Source organism: Narcine bancroftii, chromosome 7 (genome assembly GCF_036971445.1).
Source record: "Narcine bancroftii isolate sNarBan1 chromosome 7, sNarBan1.hap1, whole genome shotgun sequence".
NCBI lineage: Eukaryota > Metazoa > Chordata > Chondrichthyes > Torpediniformes > Narcinidae > Narcine > Narcine bancroftii.
Window position 1 is genome coordinate 182,464,840 of NC_091475.1, and position 26,578 is coordinate 182,491,417.

Genomic DNA, 26,578 nt, shown 5'->3' on the forward strand with positions numbered 1-26,578 from the left:
AAGGAATTGTATAGTAAATTGAGTGAATTCAAGGACAAATGTGATTCATAAGATGCAGAGACAGGGAAGGAAAGATTGGTTTGAGAATTATAACAAAAGGAAACAAAAACTCAATTGAATTGAAACTCCAAACAGAATTATTCACTTTCTAATGATAATGAGTTTATTGCCTTACACATTGTATATTGTACATATTGGGATGGAATGGTCATCACCACAGTTCGCACAACACTATTACACCGCCATTGGCCTGGGTTCTAATCCTCCGCTGTTGGTACGTTCCCCCTGCGACCTGCATTGGGATTTCTCCCAGTGCATCAGTTTCCTCCCACCTCCAAATATTCATATAAGTTTGCTAGGTTAATTGGGCGGAATGGGTTTCATAAGCTGGAAGGGCCTTATACCATACTGCAGCATTAAAAAAATAATAAAATGTGCACTCAAATTTGTATTTGTTGCCAGCTGAAAAGGGTACATGATAAAAAACTACAAGAGTACACATCAAATTAAAAAGAGGTAGTAAATATCCACAGTCATCAACAGCTCAAGAATAAAAAGTGGCATTACATTCGTGAAGTCGGGCCTTTTTGTGATGCCGCAGTAGTTTATGATTGATGTCGTAAAGGGAGGTTCAAGTGCCTGATATCTGTTGGGGAGAAAAAAAAACTGTTCTTGAAACTGGAGATGCTGGACTTTCAGCTTCTGTACCTTTATGTCTGAAGATAACAGTGAGAAGAGAATGTGACCAGGGTGATGGGGTTCTTTTATCATGTTAGCTGGCTTCTTGGGGGAATCACTTGGATGGGAGATCAGAGCCTGTGATGGACTTAGCTATGTTTGCTACCTTCTGTGTTTCTGAGCACTTGAATTGCCAAATTAGGCTGTGATACAACTAGTCAGTATACTTTACACTCTGCACCTGTTGAAGTTAGATGGAATATTCAAATAACATACCAAATATCCTCAGACATCTTAGAAAGTAGAGGCAATGGTGGGCCTTCTTTATGGTGGCCTCAATGTGTTGGCTCCAGGAGAGATCCTCTGATAATATGGACTTGCAGGAACCTGAAGCTACAAATCCTCTCCACTGCCATCAAATCAAACAGATGTGTAGCCCCTGGGCCTCCCCTTCCTAAAGTCAATAATAAGCTCCTTGGTCTTAGTGACATTGAGAGCAAGATTGTTTTTCTGAACCACCTAATCTGATACTCGATCTCCATCCTGTTTTGACTCATCATTTCCAGTTATTTGGCTAATAATGGTGATGTCTTCACAGAATTTTCAGGGGAAAGATTTAAAGGGACCAGAGGGACAACCTTTTCACTCAGAGGGTAGTCCATATCTGGAACAAGCTGCTAGAGGAATCTGTAGAAGTAAGTACAATTTCAATGTTCAGAAGATATTTGAGCAGATATATGATAAGAGCGTTAGAAGGATATGAACCAATTGCAAGCAAATGGAACAAGCCCAGAATGCCAACTTGTTTGGCACACTTCAATTGTGTAGAAGGGTCTGCTCTGTGCTGTATGACTCTATCACAGGAAGGCCAAGGACAAGATACCATTTTAATAAAGTTAATGGAGCAGCCTTGGAAAGAAGCCTGTAACTTGCCATGATTATTCATCCACCTCATCTTCACTACTCTCCTGGCTGAGCTGAGTGACAAGAATATCTTTCCACACAAAGCCCCTTTCCTCTCATCGACTCCATCTAGATCCTTGGAAAAGCAGCCAACATATTAAAAGACTCAAAGCAACCTGGCTACACTCTCTTCACTGCCCTCCTACTGGAAAGAAGATTCATGTGTGAGATCATGCATCAGCAGATTCAAGAATGTTTTTTTCAAACTTCTGAAGGTTCTTTATTCTGTTTATTTTCATGTGAACAAAATACACAAAGATATTTTCTTTGTCATGTTTTCATAAATAGGAGCTATAAATACAACATTACTATCAAGACAAGAAAGAGACATAAAAGAGAGCCCCTTCAAGTCTCTGTGGATCCCTCTGTCTCCTCCTCCATACAGCCTCCAGTTCTGTGTGGCAGTTAACCCGAGCTCAAGACTTCCAAGTCACACCTCATCAATCTCTGGTTCTGAATCCCCAGAGTGTTAGGATGCCGTCAGCACCTGAACCCCTTTGGGGATCCTGCTCACAATCGGTACCCTCACAAATCCTGGCTCCTGAGACCTTTATCTGTGGGCCCTAAGCTGGAGCCCGATCCACTGTTACCACTTCCTATTCTGTAGAGTTCTCTCCAAGGCTTCTCTCAACATAGAGGAGAAGATATTCTCTCATCCTGGTGCCCTGTGGCAGTCTACTGCTCCCTTGGAGCATGTAACCCTTGAAGATTGGGGTGCCGAACATGGCCATCTTCAATTTGGATCTCTGAGGATCTCAATGTCAAAGCCACTGTAACTTATCTTTTTAAGGAGGAGGGAAAGCCTAAATAACTTCTCGAGTGTAAAATTGAAGGACATACAAAGCTTAAGTAGCCAGTGAACCACTTCTGAAGTGTGTTGGAGACATACAGATACTTGAATCTGAAAGGAAACACATCAAAGCCTCAAAGCCCTCCGCTTCTTCCTGGAACAATGTTCTGAGCAGTTTCCCTCCACTAATACACCAGCCACTTGGTAGAAGTTGTTCTCACTCTGAATGCCTTTTCTTTCGATACCTCTCATTAACTTCAAATCAAAGGTGTAGCTATGGGTTCTCATGTAGATCCTAGCGATTTCAGTCTTGTTGCTGGATACATGGAACAGTCTTTGTTTTGGACCCACCCCAGTATCACCCCCAACTCTTCCTTTGTAACATCGATGACTGCATTGGAGCTGTTTCCTGCACCCAAACAGAATTCAGTGATTTTACCAGCTCCAACCTCCAACCTCCACCCTATCTTGAATTTCGCTTGGGCCATTTCTAAACCTTCACTCCCCTTTCTAGTCCTCTCTGTCTCCATCTGAGATGAATCATGTACCGACATGAAGTGCCAGTTAATGAAGTAGACAAAGGTGACATAGTTAAACAATATCATGGCTTTTATTAGCAGAAACTAATGCTACAATATGAAAGTCAATGGATGCGTACACAGTTATACCCAAGGGGAGTGTCTTTAATGGTAGAGATAATGCACGGCCAATGTCAGTAAAGCAAGGCTACGCAAGTGGAAGACTGACAGTTCAGCAGAGATTCACCACACGACATTCACTACAAATCCACTGACTCCAACAGGTACCTAAACCACACCTCTCCCCACCTTGTCTCCTGTAAGAATGCTATCCTTTCACCCAATGTTTCCAACTCTGCTTCATAGGGACTCAAGATGAGATCTTCCACAAGACCAGAAAGGTTGGGAACAAAATTAGACCATTTGGCCCATCAAGTTATTTCTGCCATTCAAATCATGGCTGGTGTATTTTGCCTTTCAATACCATTCTCTTGCCTTCTCCCCATAATCTTTGATCCCCATTAATCAAGAACATATCAACTCCTGCTTTAAATTTCAAGACATTTTCTTCAACATGTCTTCCCCTCTACTGTGCCCAATGGAGCCATCTCCCATATTTCCTCACTTTCCCAGAGTTTTGATCCATCTTATCCAACACAACACCTAAAGGGTTCCCTTTGTCCTCACCTTTTACCCCAACAGCCTTTACATTCAGCACATCCTTTATCCTTTCTGCCACCTGCAACTAGATCCAACCACCAGACTCATCTACTTATTTTCTCCTCTTTCCACCTTCCATAACTCCTTTGTCCAATCATCCTTCCTCACCTATCTCTGACCACCCCCCCCCCCCCCTCCACCATCACCCCCGTTCCTTTCCACTGAATCTGCAGGAAGTGTTACACTTGCTTTTAAATCTCTTACCTCACCACCATCCAGGGTCCTAAACAGCTCTTCCAAGAAACAAAGATTCATGAGCACCTCCACTAACCTCATCTACTACATTTGGTGTTCACGATGTAGCCTCTTCCTTGTTGGATAGGCCAAAAACAAACTCAGGTCCTATTTATAAGATCATGCATGCTCTGTTCACAATGGCCATCTTGAGATCCCCATTGCCTTCCACTTAAACTCCCCTTCCACACAGACCCATAGTGAGGCCCAACTTAAACTAAAGGAACAACACATATTCCACCTGGGCAGTCTATGGCACAATGGCATGAACATAGAATTTCCATACTTCAAGTAATGGATCCAATCTCTCTTCTTCTATATCCTTTCCACTCTTCCCCCTTCCCTCTCTTTCTCTCCTTGTCTCCTTTTCTGCCCACCCTCACCCAGATCCCCCACCGATTCATCCTTCTTCCTCTGTGATTCCATCTCCCCCACTCCATCTGCTCTCCCTCTCCCCCCACTCCTGCCTTTGGTTCCACTGAACTAAATGTTGGCATTCATATCTAGAGGAATAGGACCAGGAATGTAATGTTGAGGCTTTTAAAGGCACTGCTGAGGCCTCACTTGGAAGTACGGGTTACAGTTTTGGGCTCCTTATTTAAGAAAGGGTGTGCTGGTATTGGAAAGAAGATTCTTCCCAAGAATAATTCCTCGAATTAAAGGATTAGCAACATGAGAAACATTTGATAGCTCTTGGACTGCACTCCTTGGAGTTCAGAATAATGGGGGGAGGGGGGGATAAAATATTTTGAATGTTGAAAGGTCTGGACAGTGTAGAGATAGCAAAGTTGTTTCCCATGGTTAGGGGAGTCAAGGACAAGAGGGCACAACTTCAGTTTGAAGAGCACCCATTTAAAACAGAGATGTGGAGGAATTTCTTTAGCCAGTGAGGTGAACCTCTAGCATTTGCTACTTCAGGCAGCTGAGGAGGCCAGGTTGTTGAGTGTATTGAAGGCCGAGATTGATAGATGTCTGAATAGTCAGGGTATCAAACGTTATGGGAGAAGGCAGGGGACTGGGGCTGGGTGGGAAAATGGATCAGCTCATGATGAAATGAGGGAAATGGACATGGTGATCCGAGCGGCTTACTTCTGTTCCTAAATCTTATGGTCTCTCTTTATTCCACAATTGTCAATTTCTCTTCTTATCAGATTAATGCACTGACAGCCTTTTTCTTCTAAGCACCCACTCAACTATATGACTCATCTTCTTCCACCTGACCCCTTTGTTTTCCTTGCCTTTCTCTCCTTTTGTCTGGCGTCTGCTCATTTTTAGTCTGTCTATTGTTTCATCTGCGTTCATGTCGTGCTCCTCCCACCCTGTCCCCTTTGCCCTAGCTTCACTCCTCTGCAAGCTCAGTTTGATGTGTTTCAGCATGAAACATTAGCTCCATTCTCTTTTTCTCCCAGTGATATTGCTTTGACCTGCTGAATTACTCCAGCAGATTGTTCAATTTCCAAAATGTACTCACTATTTTAATGCAGAAAAAAGCAGCCAATTTCCACAAAACAATTGATAATGACCAAATTCTTTTATGAATTCAGCGAAAGATATTGGTCAGGACACAGAAAATAACACCTCCATCTTCTTTAATATACTGCTTATTCTTGGTTCCTGCATCGTACACTCATGCAATAATCTAAGGGTCTGAATCTACTGTTGAGATCTACTCATTTCCTTCACAATGGTCAGGCAATACTTTGGCTGAGAAATTGTGAAGAATTAAAGCTGAAAATGACTCCCACCAGAGGCAGTTATCTATTTAGCAAAAACTGACTGCAATACAGCCTCAACTCCTTCTCTGTCCGACTCTTTAATAGAATTATTTTTAGTTTTTTCTCTCTGTGCTTGCAGCAAAATAATCTTCTGTTGCATTTTCCACAGTTTTTCGAGAACAGTGTAATAAAATCTCATGCTCCCCATCATACTTCAAACACATGATCTCACACATCATCACCACCCTTACACCTTCCTTTTCACAAACCAGCTGATGAATCCTCCCACCCACATCCAAGCCTGACTCACCCATTAGCAAATTACCTATTCGCAAATCACCCTTAAACTATGACTTTTTAGATAACTAACTAATTTCAAACGATTGTCCTGTGCTGCAATTCCTTTTCCATCTCTCAACTCTTTCACCTCCACCGCCCTCTCTTCCAGCCTATTGAATGCAATTGTCTCAGTATCAGTCCCTTCTATCTTTTTAGCCATGTTGCCAATTGCTTTAAGCTCCTAAGTCTTGCTTTCTCTCATTTCAATTCCACCCCCCACTTTCAAGATCATCGAAAAATCTGGTCTTTGATCAAGCTGGTAGTTACCCTCTCAGTGCTTCCTTTTTGACAGCTTATCAGTTTTATTTTTTGTTGTTGTTCAATAATGTCAACTTTATAGTTATATTTGATAATGTATTGGTTTCTCAGTACTGTTAGTCTGCTGACAAATTACTTGTCAGAGTCCACAAAAAGAAAACCAGTTTGTTTCTCATTATATTTCTGCCTCAGCATCAAATTTAGATGTTTATTTGCTTGGCAAACAAGATTTTTTAATCAGGAAAGAACTATAGAATGCTACAGCACAGAAAACTGGCCATTTGCCCTCTCTCGTCTGTGCCCATCATCATTCTCCTAGTTCGACTGACCTGCTTCCATTCCATCACCCTCCAGGCTTCTCCCATCCATGTACCTATCCAATTTATTCTTAAAACACATGATCAAGCCTGCATTCACCACATCAGATGGCAGCTCATTCCACACTCCCACCACTCTCTGAGTGAAGAATTTCCCCCTACTGTTCAGCCTAAACCTTTCCCCCTTCAGTTTAAAATTATGACCTCTCGTATTTATCTCTCTCTCTCCCCCCCAATCTAAGTGGAAAAGCCTATTCACATCCACTCTGTCTATACCTCTCCAAATCTTGTAAATTTCTATCAAATTTTCCCTTATTCTTTTTTGCCCCAAGGAATAAAGTCCTAACCTGTTTAATCTTACCCGGTAACTCAACTCCTGAAGACCCAGCAACATCCTAGTAAATTTTCTCTGCACTCATTCAATCTTATTGATATCCTTCATGTAGTTAGATGTCCCAAATTCTAAATTTGGCCTCACCAATGTCTTAAACAACTTCAAGGTGACATTCCAACTCCTATACTCAATACATTGATTTATAAAGGCTAAGATACCAAAAGCTTTATTTACAATCCTGTCCACATGCAACACCACCTTCAAGGAATAATGTATTCCCAGATCTGTCTGCTCCTCCACACTTCTCAGTGCCCTATCATTAACTATATATCTCCTACCTTAGTTTGCCCTTCCAAAAGGCATCACCTCACACTTGTCTGCATTAAACTCTATCTGCCATTTTTTGGCCCATTCTGCTAGCTGGTCCAGATCCCTCTGCAAGCTTTGAAAATATTCCTTGGTGTCCACAACACCTCCTATCTTTGTGTCATCAGCAAATTTGCTGATCCAATTCATAACATTATCATCCAGATCACTGATATACACAACAAACAACATTGTTACCAACACATATCCCTGAGCCACATGACTAGTCACAGGCCTCCAATCTGAGAAGCAACCATCTTCTTCAACCCTCTGTCTTCTTCCACACAGCCACTTTCAAATCCAGTTTGCAACCTCTTCTTGAACACCCAGTGTCTGAACCTTTAGACAACATCCACAGCCCTTCCCTCATCTTTTTTCTTTGGCTTGGCTTCGCGGACGAAGATTTATGGAGGGGGTAAAAAGTCCACGTCAGCTGCAGGCTCGTTTGTGGCTGACAAGTCCGATGCGGGACAGGCAGACACGGTTGCAGCGGTTGCAGGGGAAAATTGGTTGGTTGGGGTTGGGTGTTGGGTTTTTCCTCCTTTGCCTTTTGTCAGTGAGGTGGGCTCTACCTTCATCTACCTTCCTGGTAACCTCCTCGAAAAACTCTACAAGATTCATTAAACATGACCTACCATGCACAAAGCCATGCTGACTGTCCTTAACCAGCCCATGACTGTCAACCCACAGCCTGACAAAAGAAATTTACCTTGTTAATAATCGGAGTTCATCAATGAATGTAAAGTGTAATGACTGAAATGGATATATATTGAATAGGCTAGAAATGCATGGTCCAGTGTAGATCTGAAAAAAAATGTGTTACTCAAGGACACATTAGTTGGGGTCAAAGTTGAGGAAAATGATCTTGCATTGTAATCTTGATGGGGATAGCTGGTGAAACTACAATAATATTAGTTTGGCTGTGTAACAATGCCCAATTGTGTGCACTCAAAACAATAATGTTTCAGAATACACATGGATATTATCTGTATTTTTTTCTTAAATTACTTCTGCCTATGTCTATTTATAGCTATAGATAATTTTGATGGGATGTAGGTGAGAAGAAATGACATACACGCTGAATTTCATAAGTATTTCATTTGTTTCAGAGATTGGCTTTACAATGAGCTGGATGCAGCTGACAAGTAGTCAACATGCAGTAGAAACTAGGCAGCTGACTGTAGTGCACGTTAACATGTTGCACGTTCATTGAACTGTAGTATGCTAGCACAGGGTGCACAAGGGGTCAGATACCAGGGCATCCAATCCCTTAGCACGTCACTGTGCCAAGTTCTTAACCTACAGATGGATTTAATATCTTGATTTTAAAAAAGTGAAAATGGAAATAAAAAATGTTTTAAAAACTCAGTAAGCCAGGCAACATCTGTGGACAGAAAATTTTACCGGAATTTTCTGATTTTGTATTAGCTCCTCAGTTTAATGTCAGCCATATCTGGTGCAACTCCTGCAGCCCTATTCATTTGAAGAGTGTTAACTTCCTTGAAGAAAGGTAAGTGACGCTCTCTGGTTTCCTTTCAGCCAAATATTTCAATTAATATTGCGATTTTCAATCCCCAAGGTGAATGTACAGTACAACTCCGATTATCCAAAATGGTTGGGACCAGGTGCATTTTCGATAAACGCTTTTTATTGGAGAACTGGTCATTTTTTAAAAACAGCCCAGGAGCAACAGCAAATCACTTGTAACAATGTTTAATCAACAACAAATAACAAATAAAGGCTTTTTAAGCATTAAAATAAAGTTTAATTCTCACCAAAACAATAATGGCCACTGCCAATCACCGACACTTCCCCACCGAGGCCCTGCTCATGCTGGGAGCCCGAGGGTCCCTCTCTTGCCTGGGAGCTTGAGGTCACACTGCCTCCAGGAGTCCAAGGTCTGCTGTGCTAATGACGCCGCCGGGAGTCTGATGTCCCCAGTCAGTTCGGTTCCAAAAATATTTTGGATAAATGAGGATTTCCAATATCCTCGTTTATTTGAATTTTTTTTAAAATTGGATAACAGGATTTCAGAGAATCTGATTTTGGATGATCAGAGTTGTACTGTATATAAAAATATTTCTTGAAAAAAATTATTTAAACTATTTCAACTGCTTCTAAATGGCTCTACAGCTTCGCCTTCAGTACCATTGTTCCCTCAGTGCTGGCCAAGAAGCTTCAAACTTTAGGACTCTGTACCCCTCCTCCGCAACTGGATCCTTAACTTTCTCATTGGAAGACGACAGTCAGTAAGAATTGGAAACAATGTCTCCTCCTCAATGATCATCCACACAGGCGCACCCCAAGGATGCGTGCTTAGCCCACTGCTCTACTCATTATGCACCCATGACTGTGTGGCCAAGCACAATTCCAATGCCGATGACATCACAATTGTTGGCAGAATCACAAATGGCAATGAGGAAGTGTACAGGAGGGAGATAGATCAGCTCATTGAATGATGTAATGACAACAACCTTGTGCTCAATGTCAGCAAAACCAAGGAGATGATTATGGACTTCAGGAAGAAGTCAGGGGAACACAACCCAGTCCTCATCGAGGGCTCAGTAGTGGAGAGGGTCTTCAAATTCCTGGACATTAACATCTCAGAGGATCTGTCCTGGAACCTCCACGTTGATGGAATCACAAAGAAGGTTCACCAGCAGGTGTAATTTGTGAGGTGTCTGAGGAGATTCAGTACGTCTTGTAAACTTCTACAGGTGCACTGTGGAGAGTATTCTGGCTGGTTGCATCACTGCCTGGTATGGAGGTGCCAACTCTCAAGACAAGAATAAACTCCAAAGGGTTGTTAACACGGCTTGCGACATCACAGACACCAGACTTCACTCCAACGAGGACATCTACATGAGGCGGAGTCTTAAAAAAGCAGTCTCTATCCTCAAAGACTCCCACCACCTAGGCCATGCCCTCTTCACTCTGCTACCATCAGGGAAAAAGGTACTGGGGCCTAAAGATGAGCACTCAACGGCACAAGGACAGCTTCTTCCCCACTGCCATCAGATTCCTGAATAATCAATGAACCAAAGACACTGCTTTACTTTTTGTGCTCTATTATTTTTACTTTTTTTACAGTAATGTTGTAAGATGGTTATAATATGAATGTTTGCTCTATGACGCTGCCACAAAACACCGATTTTCATGACTTGTTGATAACTATAAATACTGATTCTGATGAGGCAGAATCAGAAATGGTGAAAAATACTTTCTGAGTGCATAAGCCAAGTTGGTGGTATAAGGCCTCAGTTTGGCCAGCCTGTTGTCCAGTTGCTGCTTCCTGTGCCTTGCAGAATGGCCACTTTAGTCATGGGCTCATGGTCATCAGATGACAAGCAGGCACAAAGCATAACTGCAACTGTGAGCATTCTGTAAATGAGAATTATACATTTCCATCTGGTCAAAGACAAATCAGCTCAATATTGCTGTTGCAATGGGGAATAGAATCACAGGTATGACGTTTCAACATAGATCATGTTCACTATTCATAAGTTTGACATAATATAGTAGAAGTTCAAAATTTCAAATGCCAGAAATCCAGACCACCTGAGAATCTAGACTTTTCCCAAACCCTCAACCTTTTGAAATATAGCAGGATTTAGTGTGCGTGCACGCATGCACAAGCACCACAGATGCACAGTGCCAATAAGAGACCACACTCTTTGTGAAGTGTCGAGTTTATTTTTCTTTAAAACTGCTTGTTTTGATAAATGAAGCATGCTGTATTTGCTAATGAATAAACTATCAACATTTACCCATTCATCTCTTCTTTAAATCCCAATCCCTGAGCAGTCTGGATTTTTGGGCTTCTGCTGTAGATCCATAACTTGATTTTGTGGGTAACAGATTTCTATGTGACTAATTTTGCAGAAAACTTATTGCGTGCATCTGAAATGTTGAGTACAGAATTGCAATTTGATTCAATTTGTGGATTGCTTATTTCAGTGAGTTTCACTTACAAAATGAATATTTATTTTTCATTCCTTACCTACAAAGTGGTTCAATGAAATCTTTGTCAAGAAAATCATGATCTTTCTTCACCGAAGCAATGTCAATAGGGAATTGGGAATCTGTAATAGATGAAAATACCTTGATCATTATCAGAGCTACATTGTGATAAATGAACTTGGTTAATAAAATGCATGCATTTTGCATAAAATTAACAGAAAATATCAGAAATACTCAGCAGGTTTGACAAGATTGAGCAAGGAACAAGGGAGTGGAATTAACTGGATTACTCAACAGAAATGGCATGAAGTAGATGGGCTAAAGGGCCACCTCCTGTGCTGCAAACACACTGTGATCCTGTGAAGAGAATGAAAATGCACATCTGGAGTGTGCGCTCTACCGCGAAGGGTGGAAAGAATGACACACACCCAAGCAGTCGAAGTTGAAGACTGATTTATTGCCCTGGCAGCTCTGCTTATATTTTCTCCCCACTGCTGATGGACAGGAGTGATATCACAACAGAGCTGGTCTTGGATTGGTTGGTGTACCCACCATTGCTCATCGCTTCCTGCTGTGCAGGTGGTCACCTGGGATGAAGGTTGTTGGCCCCTGTAGGGTCTGCGGATCGCCGCGCACGTCAGCTATTTGGGTACCGGGTTGCACCCTGGTTAGCAGGTTGCTACATGCCGCCCCAGAACCAGCGATTGAAGTGCTGTTCGCTGCATTTCGTGCCCTACCTCTGCATCGCAGGGGCTGACTGGAGACCGGTTGGCTGAAGTCCAGATGTGCCTGCTTGAGGAAGTCAATGATAAAATTCTCTTCCTTACCACTGATATCCAGCACACATGTTGACCCGTTGTGTCTGATTACTTTATACGGCTCCTTATACAGCAATTGCAGAGGTGTTCGGAGTGTTCCCCTCTGAACGAAAATGAACTCACAGGTCACTAAATTTTGGGGGGCATAGGACTTGGCCTGGCCATGTGGCGGAGGCTGCGAAGGTGCTAGAGTACCCAGTCTTTCAGTCAGCTTAGTGAATGAGGCTGTTGGGTCCTCTGGGTCCTTGGCTGCAGCCAACGACTCCCCTGGTATCACCAACAGTGCGCCGTACACCACCTCGACTGCTGAGGCATTGAAATCTTCTTTCGGCACAGTGCAGATCCCCAGGAGAACCCAGGATAACTTGTCTGCCCAGTTCGGCCCCTTGAGCTGAGCCATCAAGCTCGCTTTTAGGTGCCTGTGGAACTGCTCCACCAACCCATTGACTTGAGGGTTGTAAGCCGTGGTATGGTGGAGCTGGGTTTCCAGCAAATTAGCCAGCGCCACCCAGAGTCCCGAAGTGAACTGTGTACCTCTATCAGAGGTCATATGATCCGGGATTTTGAATCTCGACTCACAGGTCTCAGTAGTTGTGTTGGCCAGTGGGACTGCTTCCAGCTACCTTGTGTAGCAGTCAATCAGGGTGAGGAGATATCTTGCCCCGCGGGAGACCAGTAGTAGCCCTATGTTGCGCTGGCTCGAAGATCTGGGGGGAGCCTTGATGTGTATCTGAACTTTGGACGTCTGGCAGAGTGTTCAGGTCTTTGGCCACTGACTAAACTGTTTCCAGCCACTGTGCCAGATGAAGCTACTGGCCAGCATTTTGACAGAAGTTCTGATAGCAGGGTGCTTCAGGTTGTGCTGATGCCTCCATGCTGCTGGCATGATGGGGTGGGATTTGCAATGGAGATGTCACAGAGGAGTATCTGTTTATCAAGGGCGATAGTGACATCCTCCAGCCTATGCCCAGAAACTCCCGTTCTGTATGCCAGGATCTCAGAGTCTTCCTGCAGTACCCTGGCTAGGATAGAATAGTCTACTGCCTGGGACAGGACCTGCATGGTCTTGATCGCGAGGTGAGACAGTGTGCCGGCCACTACGTTGGACTTACCCGCGATGTGTTGAATGTCCATGGTGAACTCAGACACATATGAGAGGTGTGTCCTTGGCCTTCTGGAACGCCTCCGAGGCTTCATTGTCCCAGGTAACATCCTTACCCTTCCCTGCCATGAGTGCAAAAAGAAGGCTTAAGATGCAGACCGCTGCCGGCATGGATTGATGATAAAAATTTCTTCCAACCCCTTTACTGTACGGGGCTTGGCGAAGCGCCGAGCAGCCTCTACCTTTTTGGGCATGGGTTTCCAACCCAAACTGGCACTTAGCAGGTTTTATAGTTAGCTCAAATTCCTGCAGCCGAGTGCATAGTTGCTCTGTGTGATTGCACTGGCGATGAGAATATTGTCCAAATAGATGAACGCGAATGAGAGATCCCAGCCCACCCCATCCATCAGCCTCTGGAAGGTCTGGGCTGTGTTCTTAAATCCAAAGGGCATTCTCAGGAACACGAAAAGTCCAAAAGGGACTTTTGGCATTTTAGGGATGTCATCGGGATCTGGTGATAGGCCCCTGATGATGACTTTTGAAAATACCCGTCCCCTGTGTACGTTAGCAGTAAAGTCTTGGATATGGGACATGGGGTACCTGCCAGGTGTGGTGGCCCTGCTGCATCCGGAATCATGTGCAGGGGGGACACCCAGGGGCTGTCAGAATGCCATACTATCCACAATATGGCCTTATTATAGAATATATTTTTTTTTACCACCTTTTCAATTAACAAGACTGTAACCACAGAGAATTAAACTATTTTCATGTTATTTTCTTCATTGGGACTTCAGATTTGGTGTTTCAAGATAAATGTTCTCCTACATGTTTACGAATGGGACATTTATATGACAGTGAAATCATTCCCGTGGTTTTTTTTTTCCACATTTCTCAACAGTTTTGCCAATAGCATACTACACCATCATAAAAATCAGTGAAAACATCAACTCAAGAAAACATAGAAATGAATTTGGAGTCAGAAGGCAAATGTTGAGTCAAAGCTCTGTATTTGTTGAACAGAGTAATGGGCATTGTGCATGGATTAATGACATCTTAAACCTTCAGGGTGGCTCTGCAGACAGCTTTTACGTATAACGTGTTCCTGAATTAAAAATGAATGTAAAGCCTCTATTTTCATGCATTTGGTCAGTCTTATATCAGTAGACATGCTGACGAAGCCACTTATTTGGAAATATATTTTGACCAAGCTGTTAATGTAGGTCAAATTTTAAAAGTAGGCAATTGGCAATTGTAACAACTTTGGAGTACAATATTTGAATCTCCGAGACTTCAACAGTTTGACATCTAAATAAACTGAATGTAGTTCTTATGGAAACAATGGTCAAAATTCCTTAAATATTTTGAGTGGATGCCATCTCTAAATCACACATAGAGGATGGTTTCAGAAAACCTTTCCAGTCCTTACCCTTGACACCTTGTGCTCAAGAATGATTATATAGCCAGCAGCTACAGTTCATTAAGAGCTTGAGGAGATTTAGAATGTCACCAAAGACTCTTGAAAATTTCTACAGGAGACCATTCTGATGGTCGCGACACTGTCTGCTATGGAAGTACCAATGCATAAGAAAGGAAAATGCTACAGAGGTCTGTAAGTTTAGCCAGCGCCATCGTGGACATTTGCCATCATTCCAGTGTCTCAAGAAAGCAGCTTCTATCATCAAGAACCCTCACCACCCAGGCAATGCCTTTTTCTCACTGCAACTTATCAGGAAGGAGATACAGGAGCTTGAAGATGAATAGTCAATGTTATAAAAAAAGTTTCTTCCCCTCCACCATCAGTTTTCTGAATGGACATTAAACCACAGACACTACCTCAATTTTTTCTCTTCTTTTGCACTAATTATTTATTTTAAATAGTGTATTTGTGTAAAATACAATTTATAGCAATTTTTGCACCAGTAACGCACAATACTGCTGATGCAAAATAACAAATTTTGTGATACATGTTCATGACAATAAACCCAATTGTGATTCCTAAAACTGACAAAGGCAGGAATGATGGATTGGCAATTGACAGTTCAGCATTCAAATGGGAGACATACAGCAGCTCTCCATGCAGTCAATAATGGTGGCTTCCACAGGAGGTAGATATAGAGAGTTACAGAATGGTGACAGACCCTTTCGCCCACTGAGGCCATGCCAACCATTAATGGCTCACTTACACTAATCCTACATTAAGCCTATTTTTAAAAATTTTCCCTACATTTTCATCAACTCCTCCCATAATCTACCATTCACCTACACAGTCAGAACAAATTATCGTGGCCAATTTACATACCAACCCACACATATGTGGGATGTTGAAGGAATAAAAGAGGATCCAGACGAAACCAGAGCTTCTGGGGAAATCCATGTGGTCTCAGGAAAAATCTACAAACTCACTGAATTCAACAGGGACTGGGGTTGCGGGGAAGAAAGGGTACATAGAAATGGAAGCAACACTACACCATCTGGCCCATCGAGTCTGTTGGGCTATTCAATAAGATCTTGGCAGATCTGGCTGTGGACTGAGCTCCATTTACCTGACTGGTCCCATAACCCTTAATTCCTCAATTGTGCAAAAGCTAGCTTACTGTATCTTAAATATATTTAATGAGACTCCTTCTACAGCTTCGTTAGGCAGGGAATTCCTTGGATTCACTGCTCTCTGGGAAAAGCAGTTACTCCTCATCGGTCTTAAATCCATTCTCCTGAATCTTAAAGCAATGTCTCCTAGTTGTAGTCTCATCTCCCAGTGGAAATAACCTTGCTACTTCTATCTTATCTATTTATTTCACAATTTCATATGTTTCTATCGGATTTTCTCCACCACCATCCTTCTGAACTCCATTGAGCAGTGTCCCAAGTTAGTCAATCTCTCGTCACCAGCTAACTCCCTTATTTCTGGAATCAACCTGGTGAACCTCCTCTACACCGCCTCCAAAGCCATTATATCCCTTCTCAAATAAGGAAACCAGAATTACACACAATACTCCAGGTGCAGCCTCACCAGTACCCTGCAGATTTGATGCAGAACCTTCCTGCTCTTGCAATCCATCGAACAATGAAGGCCAACATCTCATTTGCTTTCTTGATTACCTGCTCCTGCAAATTAACCTTTTAGGTTAATTTAGGTTAAGCAGGTAACCTTTTAGACTCCTAGGTCTCCCCACACAATACCATGCTGCAATTTTTCACTGTTTATAGAGTGGTCTGATTTACTACTTTTCTTTCCAAAGAATACAACCTCACATTTAATGAACTGTGCTTCATTTGCCAGATCCTTGTCCACTCACTTTATCAATTTATAACTCCCTGCTAACTGGATTCAGTATTCACAAAATGTTGACCGATCATTTTTACCTCTGGATGCTGCCTGACCCACTGAGTACCTCCAGCTTCCCACTGTGTACAGAATCGAGAGGGACTTCTTGTTTGATGCATGTCTAATGCAAAAATAATACCAGACAAACAAATGTGACTCATGGTGTGATTGAAAACCTGAAATAAAAAATAGATAAAGCAGGAAATACTTCCAGTAGTTTCTGTTTCTATTCCATATTGGTAAAATTGGAACCTTGCCCTTTAATTGCTCTTTTCAGTTTACCTCAAGATGTTGAGGTATTACTGACTTTAATTCAAAGCTGAATTTTATCTTTTACTTAATTGATAAGCAGATGAACAATTTTGATTAAATGGAAAGATAACATTCCACCTACTCATACATAATGGTTAAGGGATATTATGTCTTGTTTAACTCGAGAAAGATTTAGATATGCTATCAAGGATTCAAATATTAAGTCCCAAAAGACCTGGGGCCCATTTATGGACTAATATCATAATTTCAAGAAAGAGTGTGGCTGTGGAACTTTGGCACTGTGCTATCCCTCTCCAAGTTGGTATCACTTGGTTTATACATATCAACTTTCAACCTTGCTGAGGGGAAGGGGTTTGGAATTTTTTTCTTTCCTTTTATTTCTTTTTGGGTTTATTTCTTGTTAAATTTTACTTCATTAATATTATCGTGCTTTGGATTTCTTTATTATGAGAATATTTGTAATTTTTAAACAATCTTGTAGCAATTGTATAATTGTACTGTTTAATTGTCTATACTGTAAAATATAAATAAAAATATTTTAAAAAGAAAGTGTCTGGGCAAACATTTAAAGACAAGTAAATGAGTTGGGCATTGTGGCTACGGTGTTTCTCTTGAAACAAAGTTTATTGCAGTATCAAAAAAAAAAGAACATCACATGTTGTATGCATCAACACCTGGACAGCAAAGATGCATACATCAGGATGATCTTTATCGACTACAGTTCGGCATTCAACGCCACCATCCCCTCAAGACTGATCAGTTAGGTCCAAGACTTGGGCCTTAACACCCCCCTGTGTTATTGGATCCTTGATTTCCTCACCTCTAGACCACAATTAGTGAGGATTGGTAAGAAAATCTCCTCCACAATCTCCATTAGTACCAGGGTACCACAGGACTGTGTTCTTAGCCCCCTGTTCTACTCGCAATACATCTATGACTGTGGCTCAGTACAGCAACAACACCATCTACAAATTTGCTGACAATACCATGGCAGTGGGTTGAGTCAACATACAGGAGGGAGACTGAAAACTTGACTGAACAGTGGCATCAATTACAACCTTGCACTCAATGTCACCAAAATCAAAGAGGTGATTATTGACTTCAGGAAGGGAAAATCAAGGGGGGAGGGAGAAAAAGTCACTGTAAATGTGTGGAAAAGAAAAAGTGTATATCATGGCTATTGTGATTTATGGTGTGAAAAATAAAAAATTAAAAAAAAAAAAGGAAGGGAAAATCAAAGGTATATAATCATTGGGAGATCAAAGGTGGAAAGGGTGAGCAAATTTAAGCTTTTGAGAGTCACTGTCTTGTAGGATCTTTCCTGGACCCAACACATTAATAGGATTTTGAAGGAAACATGTCAGCGCCTCTACTTCCTCGAGTTTGTGGAGGTTAGGTATGACATCAGAAACCCTGGCAAATTTCTAGACATGTGCAGGAAAGTATGCTGTCTGGCTGCATCATGGTCTGATATGGGGACATCAACACCCCTGAGCAGAAAGCCCTGTGAAAATGTAGTTGACACAGCCCAAGACCTCACAGGCAAAAACCCTCCTCAGTATTGAGATCATCTACAGGGAGCTCTGACGTTAGAGAGCAGCAGCATATCATGAAGGATCCATTCCAGTCAGCACACACTCTGTTCTCCCTGCTACCATCAGGAAAGTATAGGTGCCACAAGATACCCACCGCCAGGTTCATTAACAGTTGCTACCCCTCCAACATCAGACTCCTAAAGCACAAACTCAATCAGAGACCCATTAAAGGACTCTTACTTTTGCACTTTGTTGATTTTTTTTCTCTCCATATTGCAGTTTGTTTACATTTCTTTATTTGTTTACATGCATACGCATCTTCTTAAGTACAGTGTTTTGAACTCTCAGTAAGTAGTAATTCTAACTCGCTGCAGGAAAAAGATGTGGTGAGGTAGCTTGTAGTCTGACAATAAATCTAAATTTTGAAATTTGATCTAATTTCTAGGCCTCTTGCGTTGGTTGATATGGGTACAGTGGCTGCAAATACCCAAAACCAAACATTGATGACAAAAAACATCCACAAATTAGTCAATGTAAAAGAAGTTGGAATATTTTCTCTCCTTTTAATTGCTGGCTAAATTTTTAAATTAATGATTATGCATTAAAAATGTAAAATGTAATTTTGTAAGGATATCTACATCGGCATTCAGTAGAACTTCTATTATGGATTCAGTTTACATGTTTGAATTGGTGGTCTGTGAATAGCCAACAATCTAATGGGAACTATGAGTTGTTACACTAGCAGATTTGTTACTTTAATTTTGGCATCATCATTGAGTTGACTCTTGGCATTAATTCAGCCACCAATCTTGTCGACCCAAAATACTTTGTCAGAACAGAAATAAGATTTCACAGTTCAATCACTGGGCCCCAAGAATCTGAATCGAGGTACAAACTGGAGGACTCTTCACATGATTAGGTGCAGAGAAGGGCATCATTCTCTGATAACAGTGTGAGGCAAATGGAGAAATAAGAGAGATGACAACCATTGGACGTGAGGAAGAATGAATGAAGGATTAATGGTCAAGTCCACAAACTAAGTTCATCCATAATCTTTGATTTTTTTCCCCTCCTTTTAGTGTTGGTAATACACTGATAACACCAGTACCTTCTATGATGAGAGAGTGTACAATGTCTCTGTGCATTGCTACTCAGAGAGTGGGGATGGTCCACATCCTTGGTATTGATTTATCTTTTTCTGCTCCACGTTGCCAATTTTCCCTGTAATTATTTTCCTTGATTCTTTCTATTTTCCCCAACAGTATGGTCGCTTTCCTCCCACTTTCTCTTGTCTCTTCCTCCTTCCAACTAAGTAATTTGTAATATAACTCTGAGGGGTTAACACTTCCATAGCTGCTACCTAAGCTTCCAAGTGTCAAGGCACTTATGATTTTGCCTCTTTTGCCTCTTCTGCTTTTGCCTCAGGTATGAAAGCAGTAAAGGAACTTGCTTTGATTTGCTGACTGCAGTCCTAACGTATTGGAATTAATGCTTGATCACCACAGCCACAAAGCCTAGAAACAGACACATTTTGCAATTCTAAGCATCCTTTTGCTTTCTTCAAAATAGAACACAGCAATTACAAAATACAGTCTCCTTCACATAACAACATCAGATAAAATCACAGTAGATTTCGAAGGATTTTGAAAATGTATTTGAATACTGTTAGGAGACAATAAGCTTTGAGTTTCAATGCTGAACATTTTTTCTGAGATGAAATAAAGAAAAAATGATTCAGAAAGATCACCTATGATGTTGTAAAGAGAAGAGATATTATAAGTGTACAATATATATTATGGGCCCCGAGGACCCCAAAACACAGCAGCCATAGAAATTCACCAAGACAAATGGTTACTTAAACAAAGGTTGCTTTTAATGATCTTTAAACATGAAAACAGGATCAAACTTTAACTTATCAATATTAACTTAACCCCCTTCTAATTCTAAGTGCACGTTTATTTAATGTGTGTGCAAGTTCAGAAAAGTTCTTTGATTCACAGTCCAATCTCACTTCTCACTCCTCCAAGTTCACCAGTATCAGGCAATTCTTATTCTGTCCACAGAATTTAACATTTATGAATTTCACCAGGCTTTGGTGCTTGAAAAGTAAATGGTTACCGCTCAGGAAGGTTCTTGTTAGTTTTCAGAGAGAGATTTGTTGCTCATTGGACACAAACTGATTCCTTCCGATCAGCCACTTTCTTCAGTCTTGCCGAAGAAACTTGCCCCATCAGGGTTTTCCAGATGATAACCTCTTTCTTTCAGGTCATCACAGAGTTCCTTTTTTGTTTCCCTTATCTCAGGTGAAACACCACACAGCCAGCCATCTCCTCTTGTATGGGCCACAAGGGCCTTGAACAGGCTGAACTAAGAACTCACAACCGGTCTTCAAAATGGAGTTTTTCCATAAGTTTGCCAGCTTGTCCTGTTCCAGTCCCAGCTGCTGCTGCTGAACTGATTTCTCTCTTTCTCTCAGAAAAAAAACTACATGACCCTCTTAGAACAGTAAACTGCATTTATACAGATTGTGGCACCGGACCCAATCTTCCGAGTTCATTCATCTGTTGCTTTCCAAAGCAATAATCCATTACTCTACAGCATGTCCAATTAACACCTACTTGTGAAGTCTCTATAGGCATTCTTGAAAGTTTTTGCAAAGGCACTCGGAGCCTGGACTGTCTGGCTTCAGCAGAGCTTTGACATTTTACATGAGATTGGGTTGTGAAGTGTTTGTTTGTGACCTACACTAAAAACCTTCCACAATTGATCTCCTTTAAAACATATCTATATACAATATAAAATATAACATAATCCATCATAATATTGTTTTATATAACATAACATAACAATTTACAGCACGGAAACAGGCCATTAGGCCCTTCTAGTCCGCACCGAACCAAACACCCCTCTCTAGTCCCACCTCCCTGCACAATGCCCATAACCCTCCATCTTCTTCTCATCCATATACCTGTCCAACCTTTTCTTAAATAATACAATTGACTCCGCCACCACTATTTCTCCCGGAAGCTCATTCCACACGGCTACCACTCTCTGAGTAAAGAAGTTCCCCCTCATGTTACCTCTAAACCTCTGCCCCTTAATTCTTAACTCATGTCCTCTTGTTTTAATCTTTCCTCCTCTTAACGGAAATAGTCTATCCACATCCACTCTGTCTATCCCTTTCATAATCTTAAATACTTCTATCAAATCCCCTCTCAACCTTCTACTCTCCAAAGAATAAAGACCTAATCTGTCCAATCTCTCCCTATACTCCAGATGCTTAAACCCAGGTAACATTCTGGTAAACCTTCTCTGCACTCTCTCCACTCTGTTTATATCCTTCCTATAATTAGGCGACCAGAACTGCACACAGAACTCCAAATTAGGCCGCACCAACGTCTTATACAGTCTCAACATCACCTCCCAACTCCTATATTCCATGCAATGATTGATAAAGGCCAGCATACTAAAAGCCTTCTATTTATACACAAACACACACTCATATATATACAAATATATGTAGATCGTTGCATGGTTGTATTGTGTTAATCAATGCAAATGTATAAAATATTGCATCATGGTCATCAAATGTTAATACCACTTATAGATTTAAATATTCTTGATTAACCATTTAATATTTTGATTTTTTTCAAAACAAATCAAGGGGATATTCAATATAGTACATTCCATATGCGCAACCAAAATGGATTAGCGTCATAGAAGGATACAGTACAGAAAGAGACCCTTTGGCCCAGTACTGACCATCACCAATCAGTCCGGTCATTAATCCTACCTTTTTTTTGTTCACCTGAGATTTCGAATAAACTCCCACAAATTTGACCATTCGCCTAACCAGTTAGGGCAATTATCTCACATGTCTCTACAATATAGAAGGAAACCAGGGTCCTCAGCTGAATCCCACATAGTCACAAGGAGAATATACAAATGGCACACAGACAGAATCTGAGGTCTGGATTTAAACCTGCATCTCTGGCCCTGTGCAGGAGCAACTCTTCGAAATGCATCACTATCAAGAATGCAAGATGGATTGTAAAACTATATATTTAAATGGTGATTTAAAGAAAATTCACAGCATTTTTGAGCAGTCTTCATCTATTGGCCTTTATTGTTAATTTGACATTCAGGTGACATGATCGTTTAGTTTGGACCTGACAAATTGACGCCTCTAAAACAAAAAACAGCGAAACACAAAAGTCTGCAGCTGCTGTGATTGTAGTAAAAACACAGAAATGCTAGAGGAACTCAACCGGTCTCGCAGCATCCAAGGTAGTAAAGATATATAATCAATGCTTCCTTAAAGAAGGTATCTTGAGGAAGGGCTCATGTCCAAAAGCATTTGTGTGTTTTTACTTTATCAAAAACAGCTCCAGTTTTAGACCAAACCCATCTCTCAACTGGCAAGAGGAAAAATAAAAATGAGAAAATAAGCATAGGAACATTTTTTGTTTCCCATAGCTGGTGAATCATGAAACTGAGCAAAAATCAGGTATGGCAAAGTAAAGAAATATTTTTGTTTATTTGCATTATACGTAATTGGAATATCATGCAGGACTTGACCATCTTAAAATGTTGTCCACATGGTAAGACAAAAACAGGCACCTTACAGTTAAGATCATGTTTGTGCTGTGATTTAATTTAAAAAAAATTAGATGCCCACCTGAACAGTAAATCAGTGAAGATTTGAAACCACATAATCGCAATGAAGCATTTTTGATGTGTCTTCTTAATTAGGTATTGAGGATGGGGTATATAGTGGTCATTCTATTGATGTCAACTTCCCTCTTCTTCAGAACACTTGGGAAAGCAGACTTTGATGATTTATTGGCTCCCTTAAAAAGCTGTCATTATTAAAGAACTCCATCAGACTTGCACTGGTGTCTGAGTCATGGCTGCCACTCTGAAATTTGAAATATTAAACCATTTCGCTCTCTCAAACTCAATTGTAGAACACCTGTAAATCTGTCTCCTATTTTCAGCATTCTTTCATTTACTGTAATCATATCAAGGGCATATTTTCAATATTTACAGTGGAATAAACAGAATTACTTTTGTTTGACTCATGGTGCCACCTCAGAATAACTCAAATCTTTCATAATCAATGGATTATTTTGAAAATAAATCTGAAATAAAATGGAAATCTCTGGGAGTATTCCGATCAGGCAGAACAGCTGTCAAGAGATAAAACTGAATTCATGGTTAGCTCAATGTCATTTCATTAGTTCATGGAGATCCAATGGGATTGATTCAACACTATCAAATGTTCGTAGAAGAATCTCCAGTATTTTCCATTTTATTTTATTACTAACTTTTAACATAAACGATTGACAATGATATCATCAATTTACTAGAACAAAAGAATTCTACAGATACCTTTGCAAAATGACCATAACTGCCAAAATTCTTAATATTTTACTCAAATTTCACTCAAATTATAGGTTACAGATCAATGGTACGAATCTCTCACAGAACATGATGATAAGCATCAAAAATGCTGGAGGAACTCAGCCAGTCTTGCAGGGTCCATAGGAGATTTTTAAAAAATATATATATATATAATATATATATTTATTTATAGTAAAATCCCCATTAACCAGCATTCAGTCAACATGGGACAAAAAATATCGAGGAAATAAATAAATAAATCTTAAAATTAATAAAGTAAATAAAATGTTACAATTGCAAAAGTAAAGATTGTCCGTAGCAACATACAACTCCTTGGGAGCAAATGTTCAGCCAGTGGAGTGCCCTGTCATGCCCTATCCTCAAGCAGCTGTTTCAATAAAGTTGTGTTTGAATAAAGTGGCAGCCAGTGGAGTGCCCTGTCATGCCCTATCCTCAAGCAGCTGTTTCAATAAAGTTGTGTTTGAATAAAGTGGCAGTGCCCAGGATGAAGAGCTGCTGGGGCGAATCTTCCAAAGTGTCTCTTTATCTCTCTCAAGTATGAGTCTTTATCTTTGTTAATATTAATTATATTCAAAAAGCTTCATCTGTAAACTTGCAGGATGGTGTTAATTATTACAGCAGCGTGGATAGTACAGCAGCTAGCACAACGATGTTATAGGGCTCATGAATGGGGTTCAAATTTGAAGGAAGGTGCACCGAGGGTCTGACTAGGATGCTTGTATGGAGGTGAGTCAGGTTGCACCGCAAGTGTGACTGTTGTCAGCGTGAGGAAGTTGTGCCGAGGTCAAGAGCAGGACACTTGCTTGGAGGTACATCGAGCTGTCAGTGCGAGTAATGTGTGCTAAGAGCCTGAATGGAACACTTGCATGGAGGTAAGTTGGGTTGCGCTGAGGCTCTGACCGGGACACACGTGGTGGTAAGTCAGGTCATCAGCATGCTGGGTGGGGGGTTAATTACAATGGTAATTAGCTCATTGTACTATTAACACAATCCTGTAAAAGCAACAGCAACCAGTGTTCAAATTTAAATTTTGTAAGTTACAGGAATTATTTGATTAAATTAAACTTTACATAATTAAAGACTACAATACTGATACTTTTTCAAATTACTTTACATTTTGCACTCTTTTGTCTTTTAAATTGTGTATTCGCTGTCAATATATCTATTTATTTATTTTTTTAAATCCCCACCTATCCTACTCTAAAAAAAAATTTAAAAATTAACAAAAAAACAACTGAGCAGCTTACCCCTGAGGGTTACATATAATTTGTAGTTTTTGGTTCCTACCGTAAATTGAAAAATCAAAGGTAAAACCATATCTCATCTGGAAGAGTAAATACATCTAATGACATTAGAAACTTTACATCATATGAAAATAAGACACACAAGGTCACCATTTATCTTCAAATTTCTCCATGATATCTAATCTTTTTCTAAACTTAAACAAGACATAATATGAGAAAACCATTGAAACACTGTTGGAGGTCTAGAGTCTTTCCATTTGAATAGAATAAAATGGTGTATTCTTAATGCAGGCGTCCTAGTTAGACATTGGAAGAATGAGTCTCAGTCAACTGGATAAGTTTCATATCCGACATCCATCATATCTGTAGGAGCCGGATAATGGGAATTTGACTGTATTAATGATGTTTCAGACCTGAGCCATTCCTCAAGGTCCTTTCATATTCTGAAGAAAGGCTCAGGCCTAAACTGTTGGTAATAGATCTTTACTTCCTATGGATGCTGTGAGACTGGCTGAGTTCCTCCAGCATTTCTGTGTTTTGACTACACTTCATGATGATAAGAGGTTTAAAATCATGAGCAGAATTCATTGGGTGACCGACCGCACAGAGTCTTTCGCCAAGAGTGGGGGGAATCCAGTAACCAGAGGGCATAGCTTTAAGGTGAGGAGGGAAGGGGGGGGGAGGGTGGAGAGATATAATAGAAACCTGAGGGGTAACTTTATATATAAATACACACACAGAGAATGGTGGCTGTATGGAACAAGCTTCCAGAAGAGGTAGATGAAGCAGGTACTATTGCAACATTAAAGTTACATTTGGATGGATACATGGATAGGATAGGTTTAGAAGGAGATGCAGTTGGGATTAGTTTGGGTGGACATTTTATTCGGCATGGGCAAGTTGGGTGGAAATGTCCGTTTACACTCTGTTTGGCATTATGAATATTAAGTATACAAGAACCCCTGAATCAAAGAATGAAATTCAATTAAGAAAGCCATTAAATAACAGTTTCTATATTTGACTAGTTTATTTTTTTATTTTAAAGAATTCTCAGTTTAACTGATAATGCAAAATATGCATTCCATTTCAGTGGTGCAGCTAACAGAAGGGTGTGTTACAGTGACTTCTCAATACAGACCCAACTTAAAATTGACGTGAGGTTGCCCTATTTTTCACATGTGTACTTTGATATTGGATGTGAACAGGTTTACAAATGCAAACTGAAGTGAATATTAAAATAAACTCAACCGTGAAACCTGATGGCAGCTCTTTGGCAAATCTTTTAAAATGCACAATGTAAAAGAAAAACAAAGGAATCCAAAGCTACATTTAAAATTCTTGTTTGAATTGCAGGTACTCATAGTATTTAGACAAATCACAGAATTCAAGCTTTTGAGCACTAATTCTCTTTTGACATTTGTACTTTCCAGCAGCTTTTATTGAAGTGATCAGGAGCAGGAACCCTGTCTAAGCATTCTGCAGCCTACCACAGGACACTTGGGCCTATTGCTGCATTGGTTGAGATGAACGATCAAGCCTGGACTTCCTTTGCCTTTCTGCTCCATTACATATTAGTTCAGGAAGCTAAAACCAAAATGCAAATAAATCCTTTGATTTTTTTCATATCATATCTTTTGATTTTTCTGCTGGAATGACCAGATATGC

General features: G+C 40.6%; 1 protein-coding gene across 13 annotated transcripts in view; it reads right to left on the minus strand.

Moving 5' to 3' along the window:
* Window positions 1-26,578, minus strand: part of stard13a (StAR related lipid transfer domain containing 13a) — a 684,147-nt gene that overhangs the window by 48,374 nt on the left and 609,195 nt on the right. For 11 of the 13 annotated variants that reach the window (XM_069891632.1, XM_069891628.1, XM_069891627.1 and 8 more), the window contains one exon: window positions 11,233-11,314. In XM_069891632.1, the coding sequence (XP_069747733.1) occupies window positions 11,233-11,314 (82 nt within the window). Of the gene's footprint in view, window positions 1-567; window positions 649-9,007; window positions 9,566-11,232; window positions 11,315-26,578 lie in introns of those variants that run through there. The other 2 variants (XM_069891639.1, XM_069891637.1) reach the window with 2 other exon arrangements.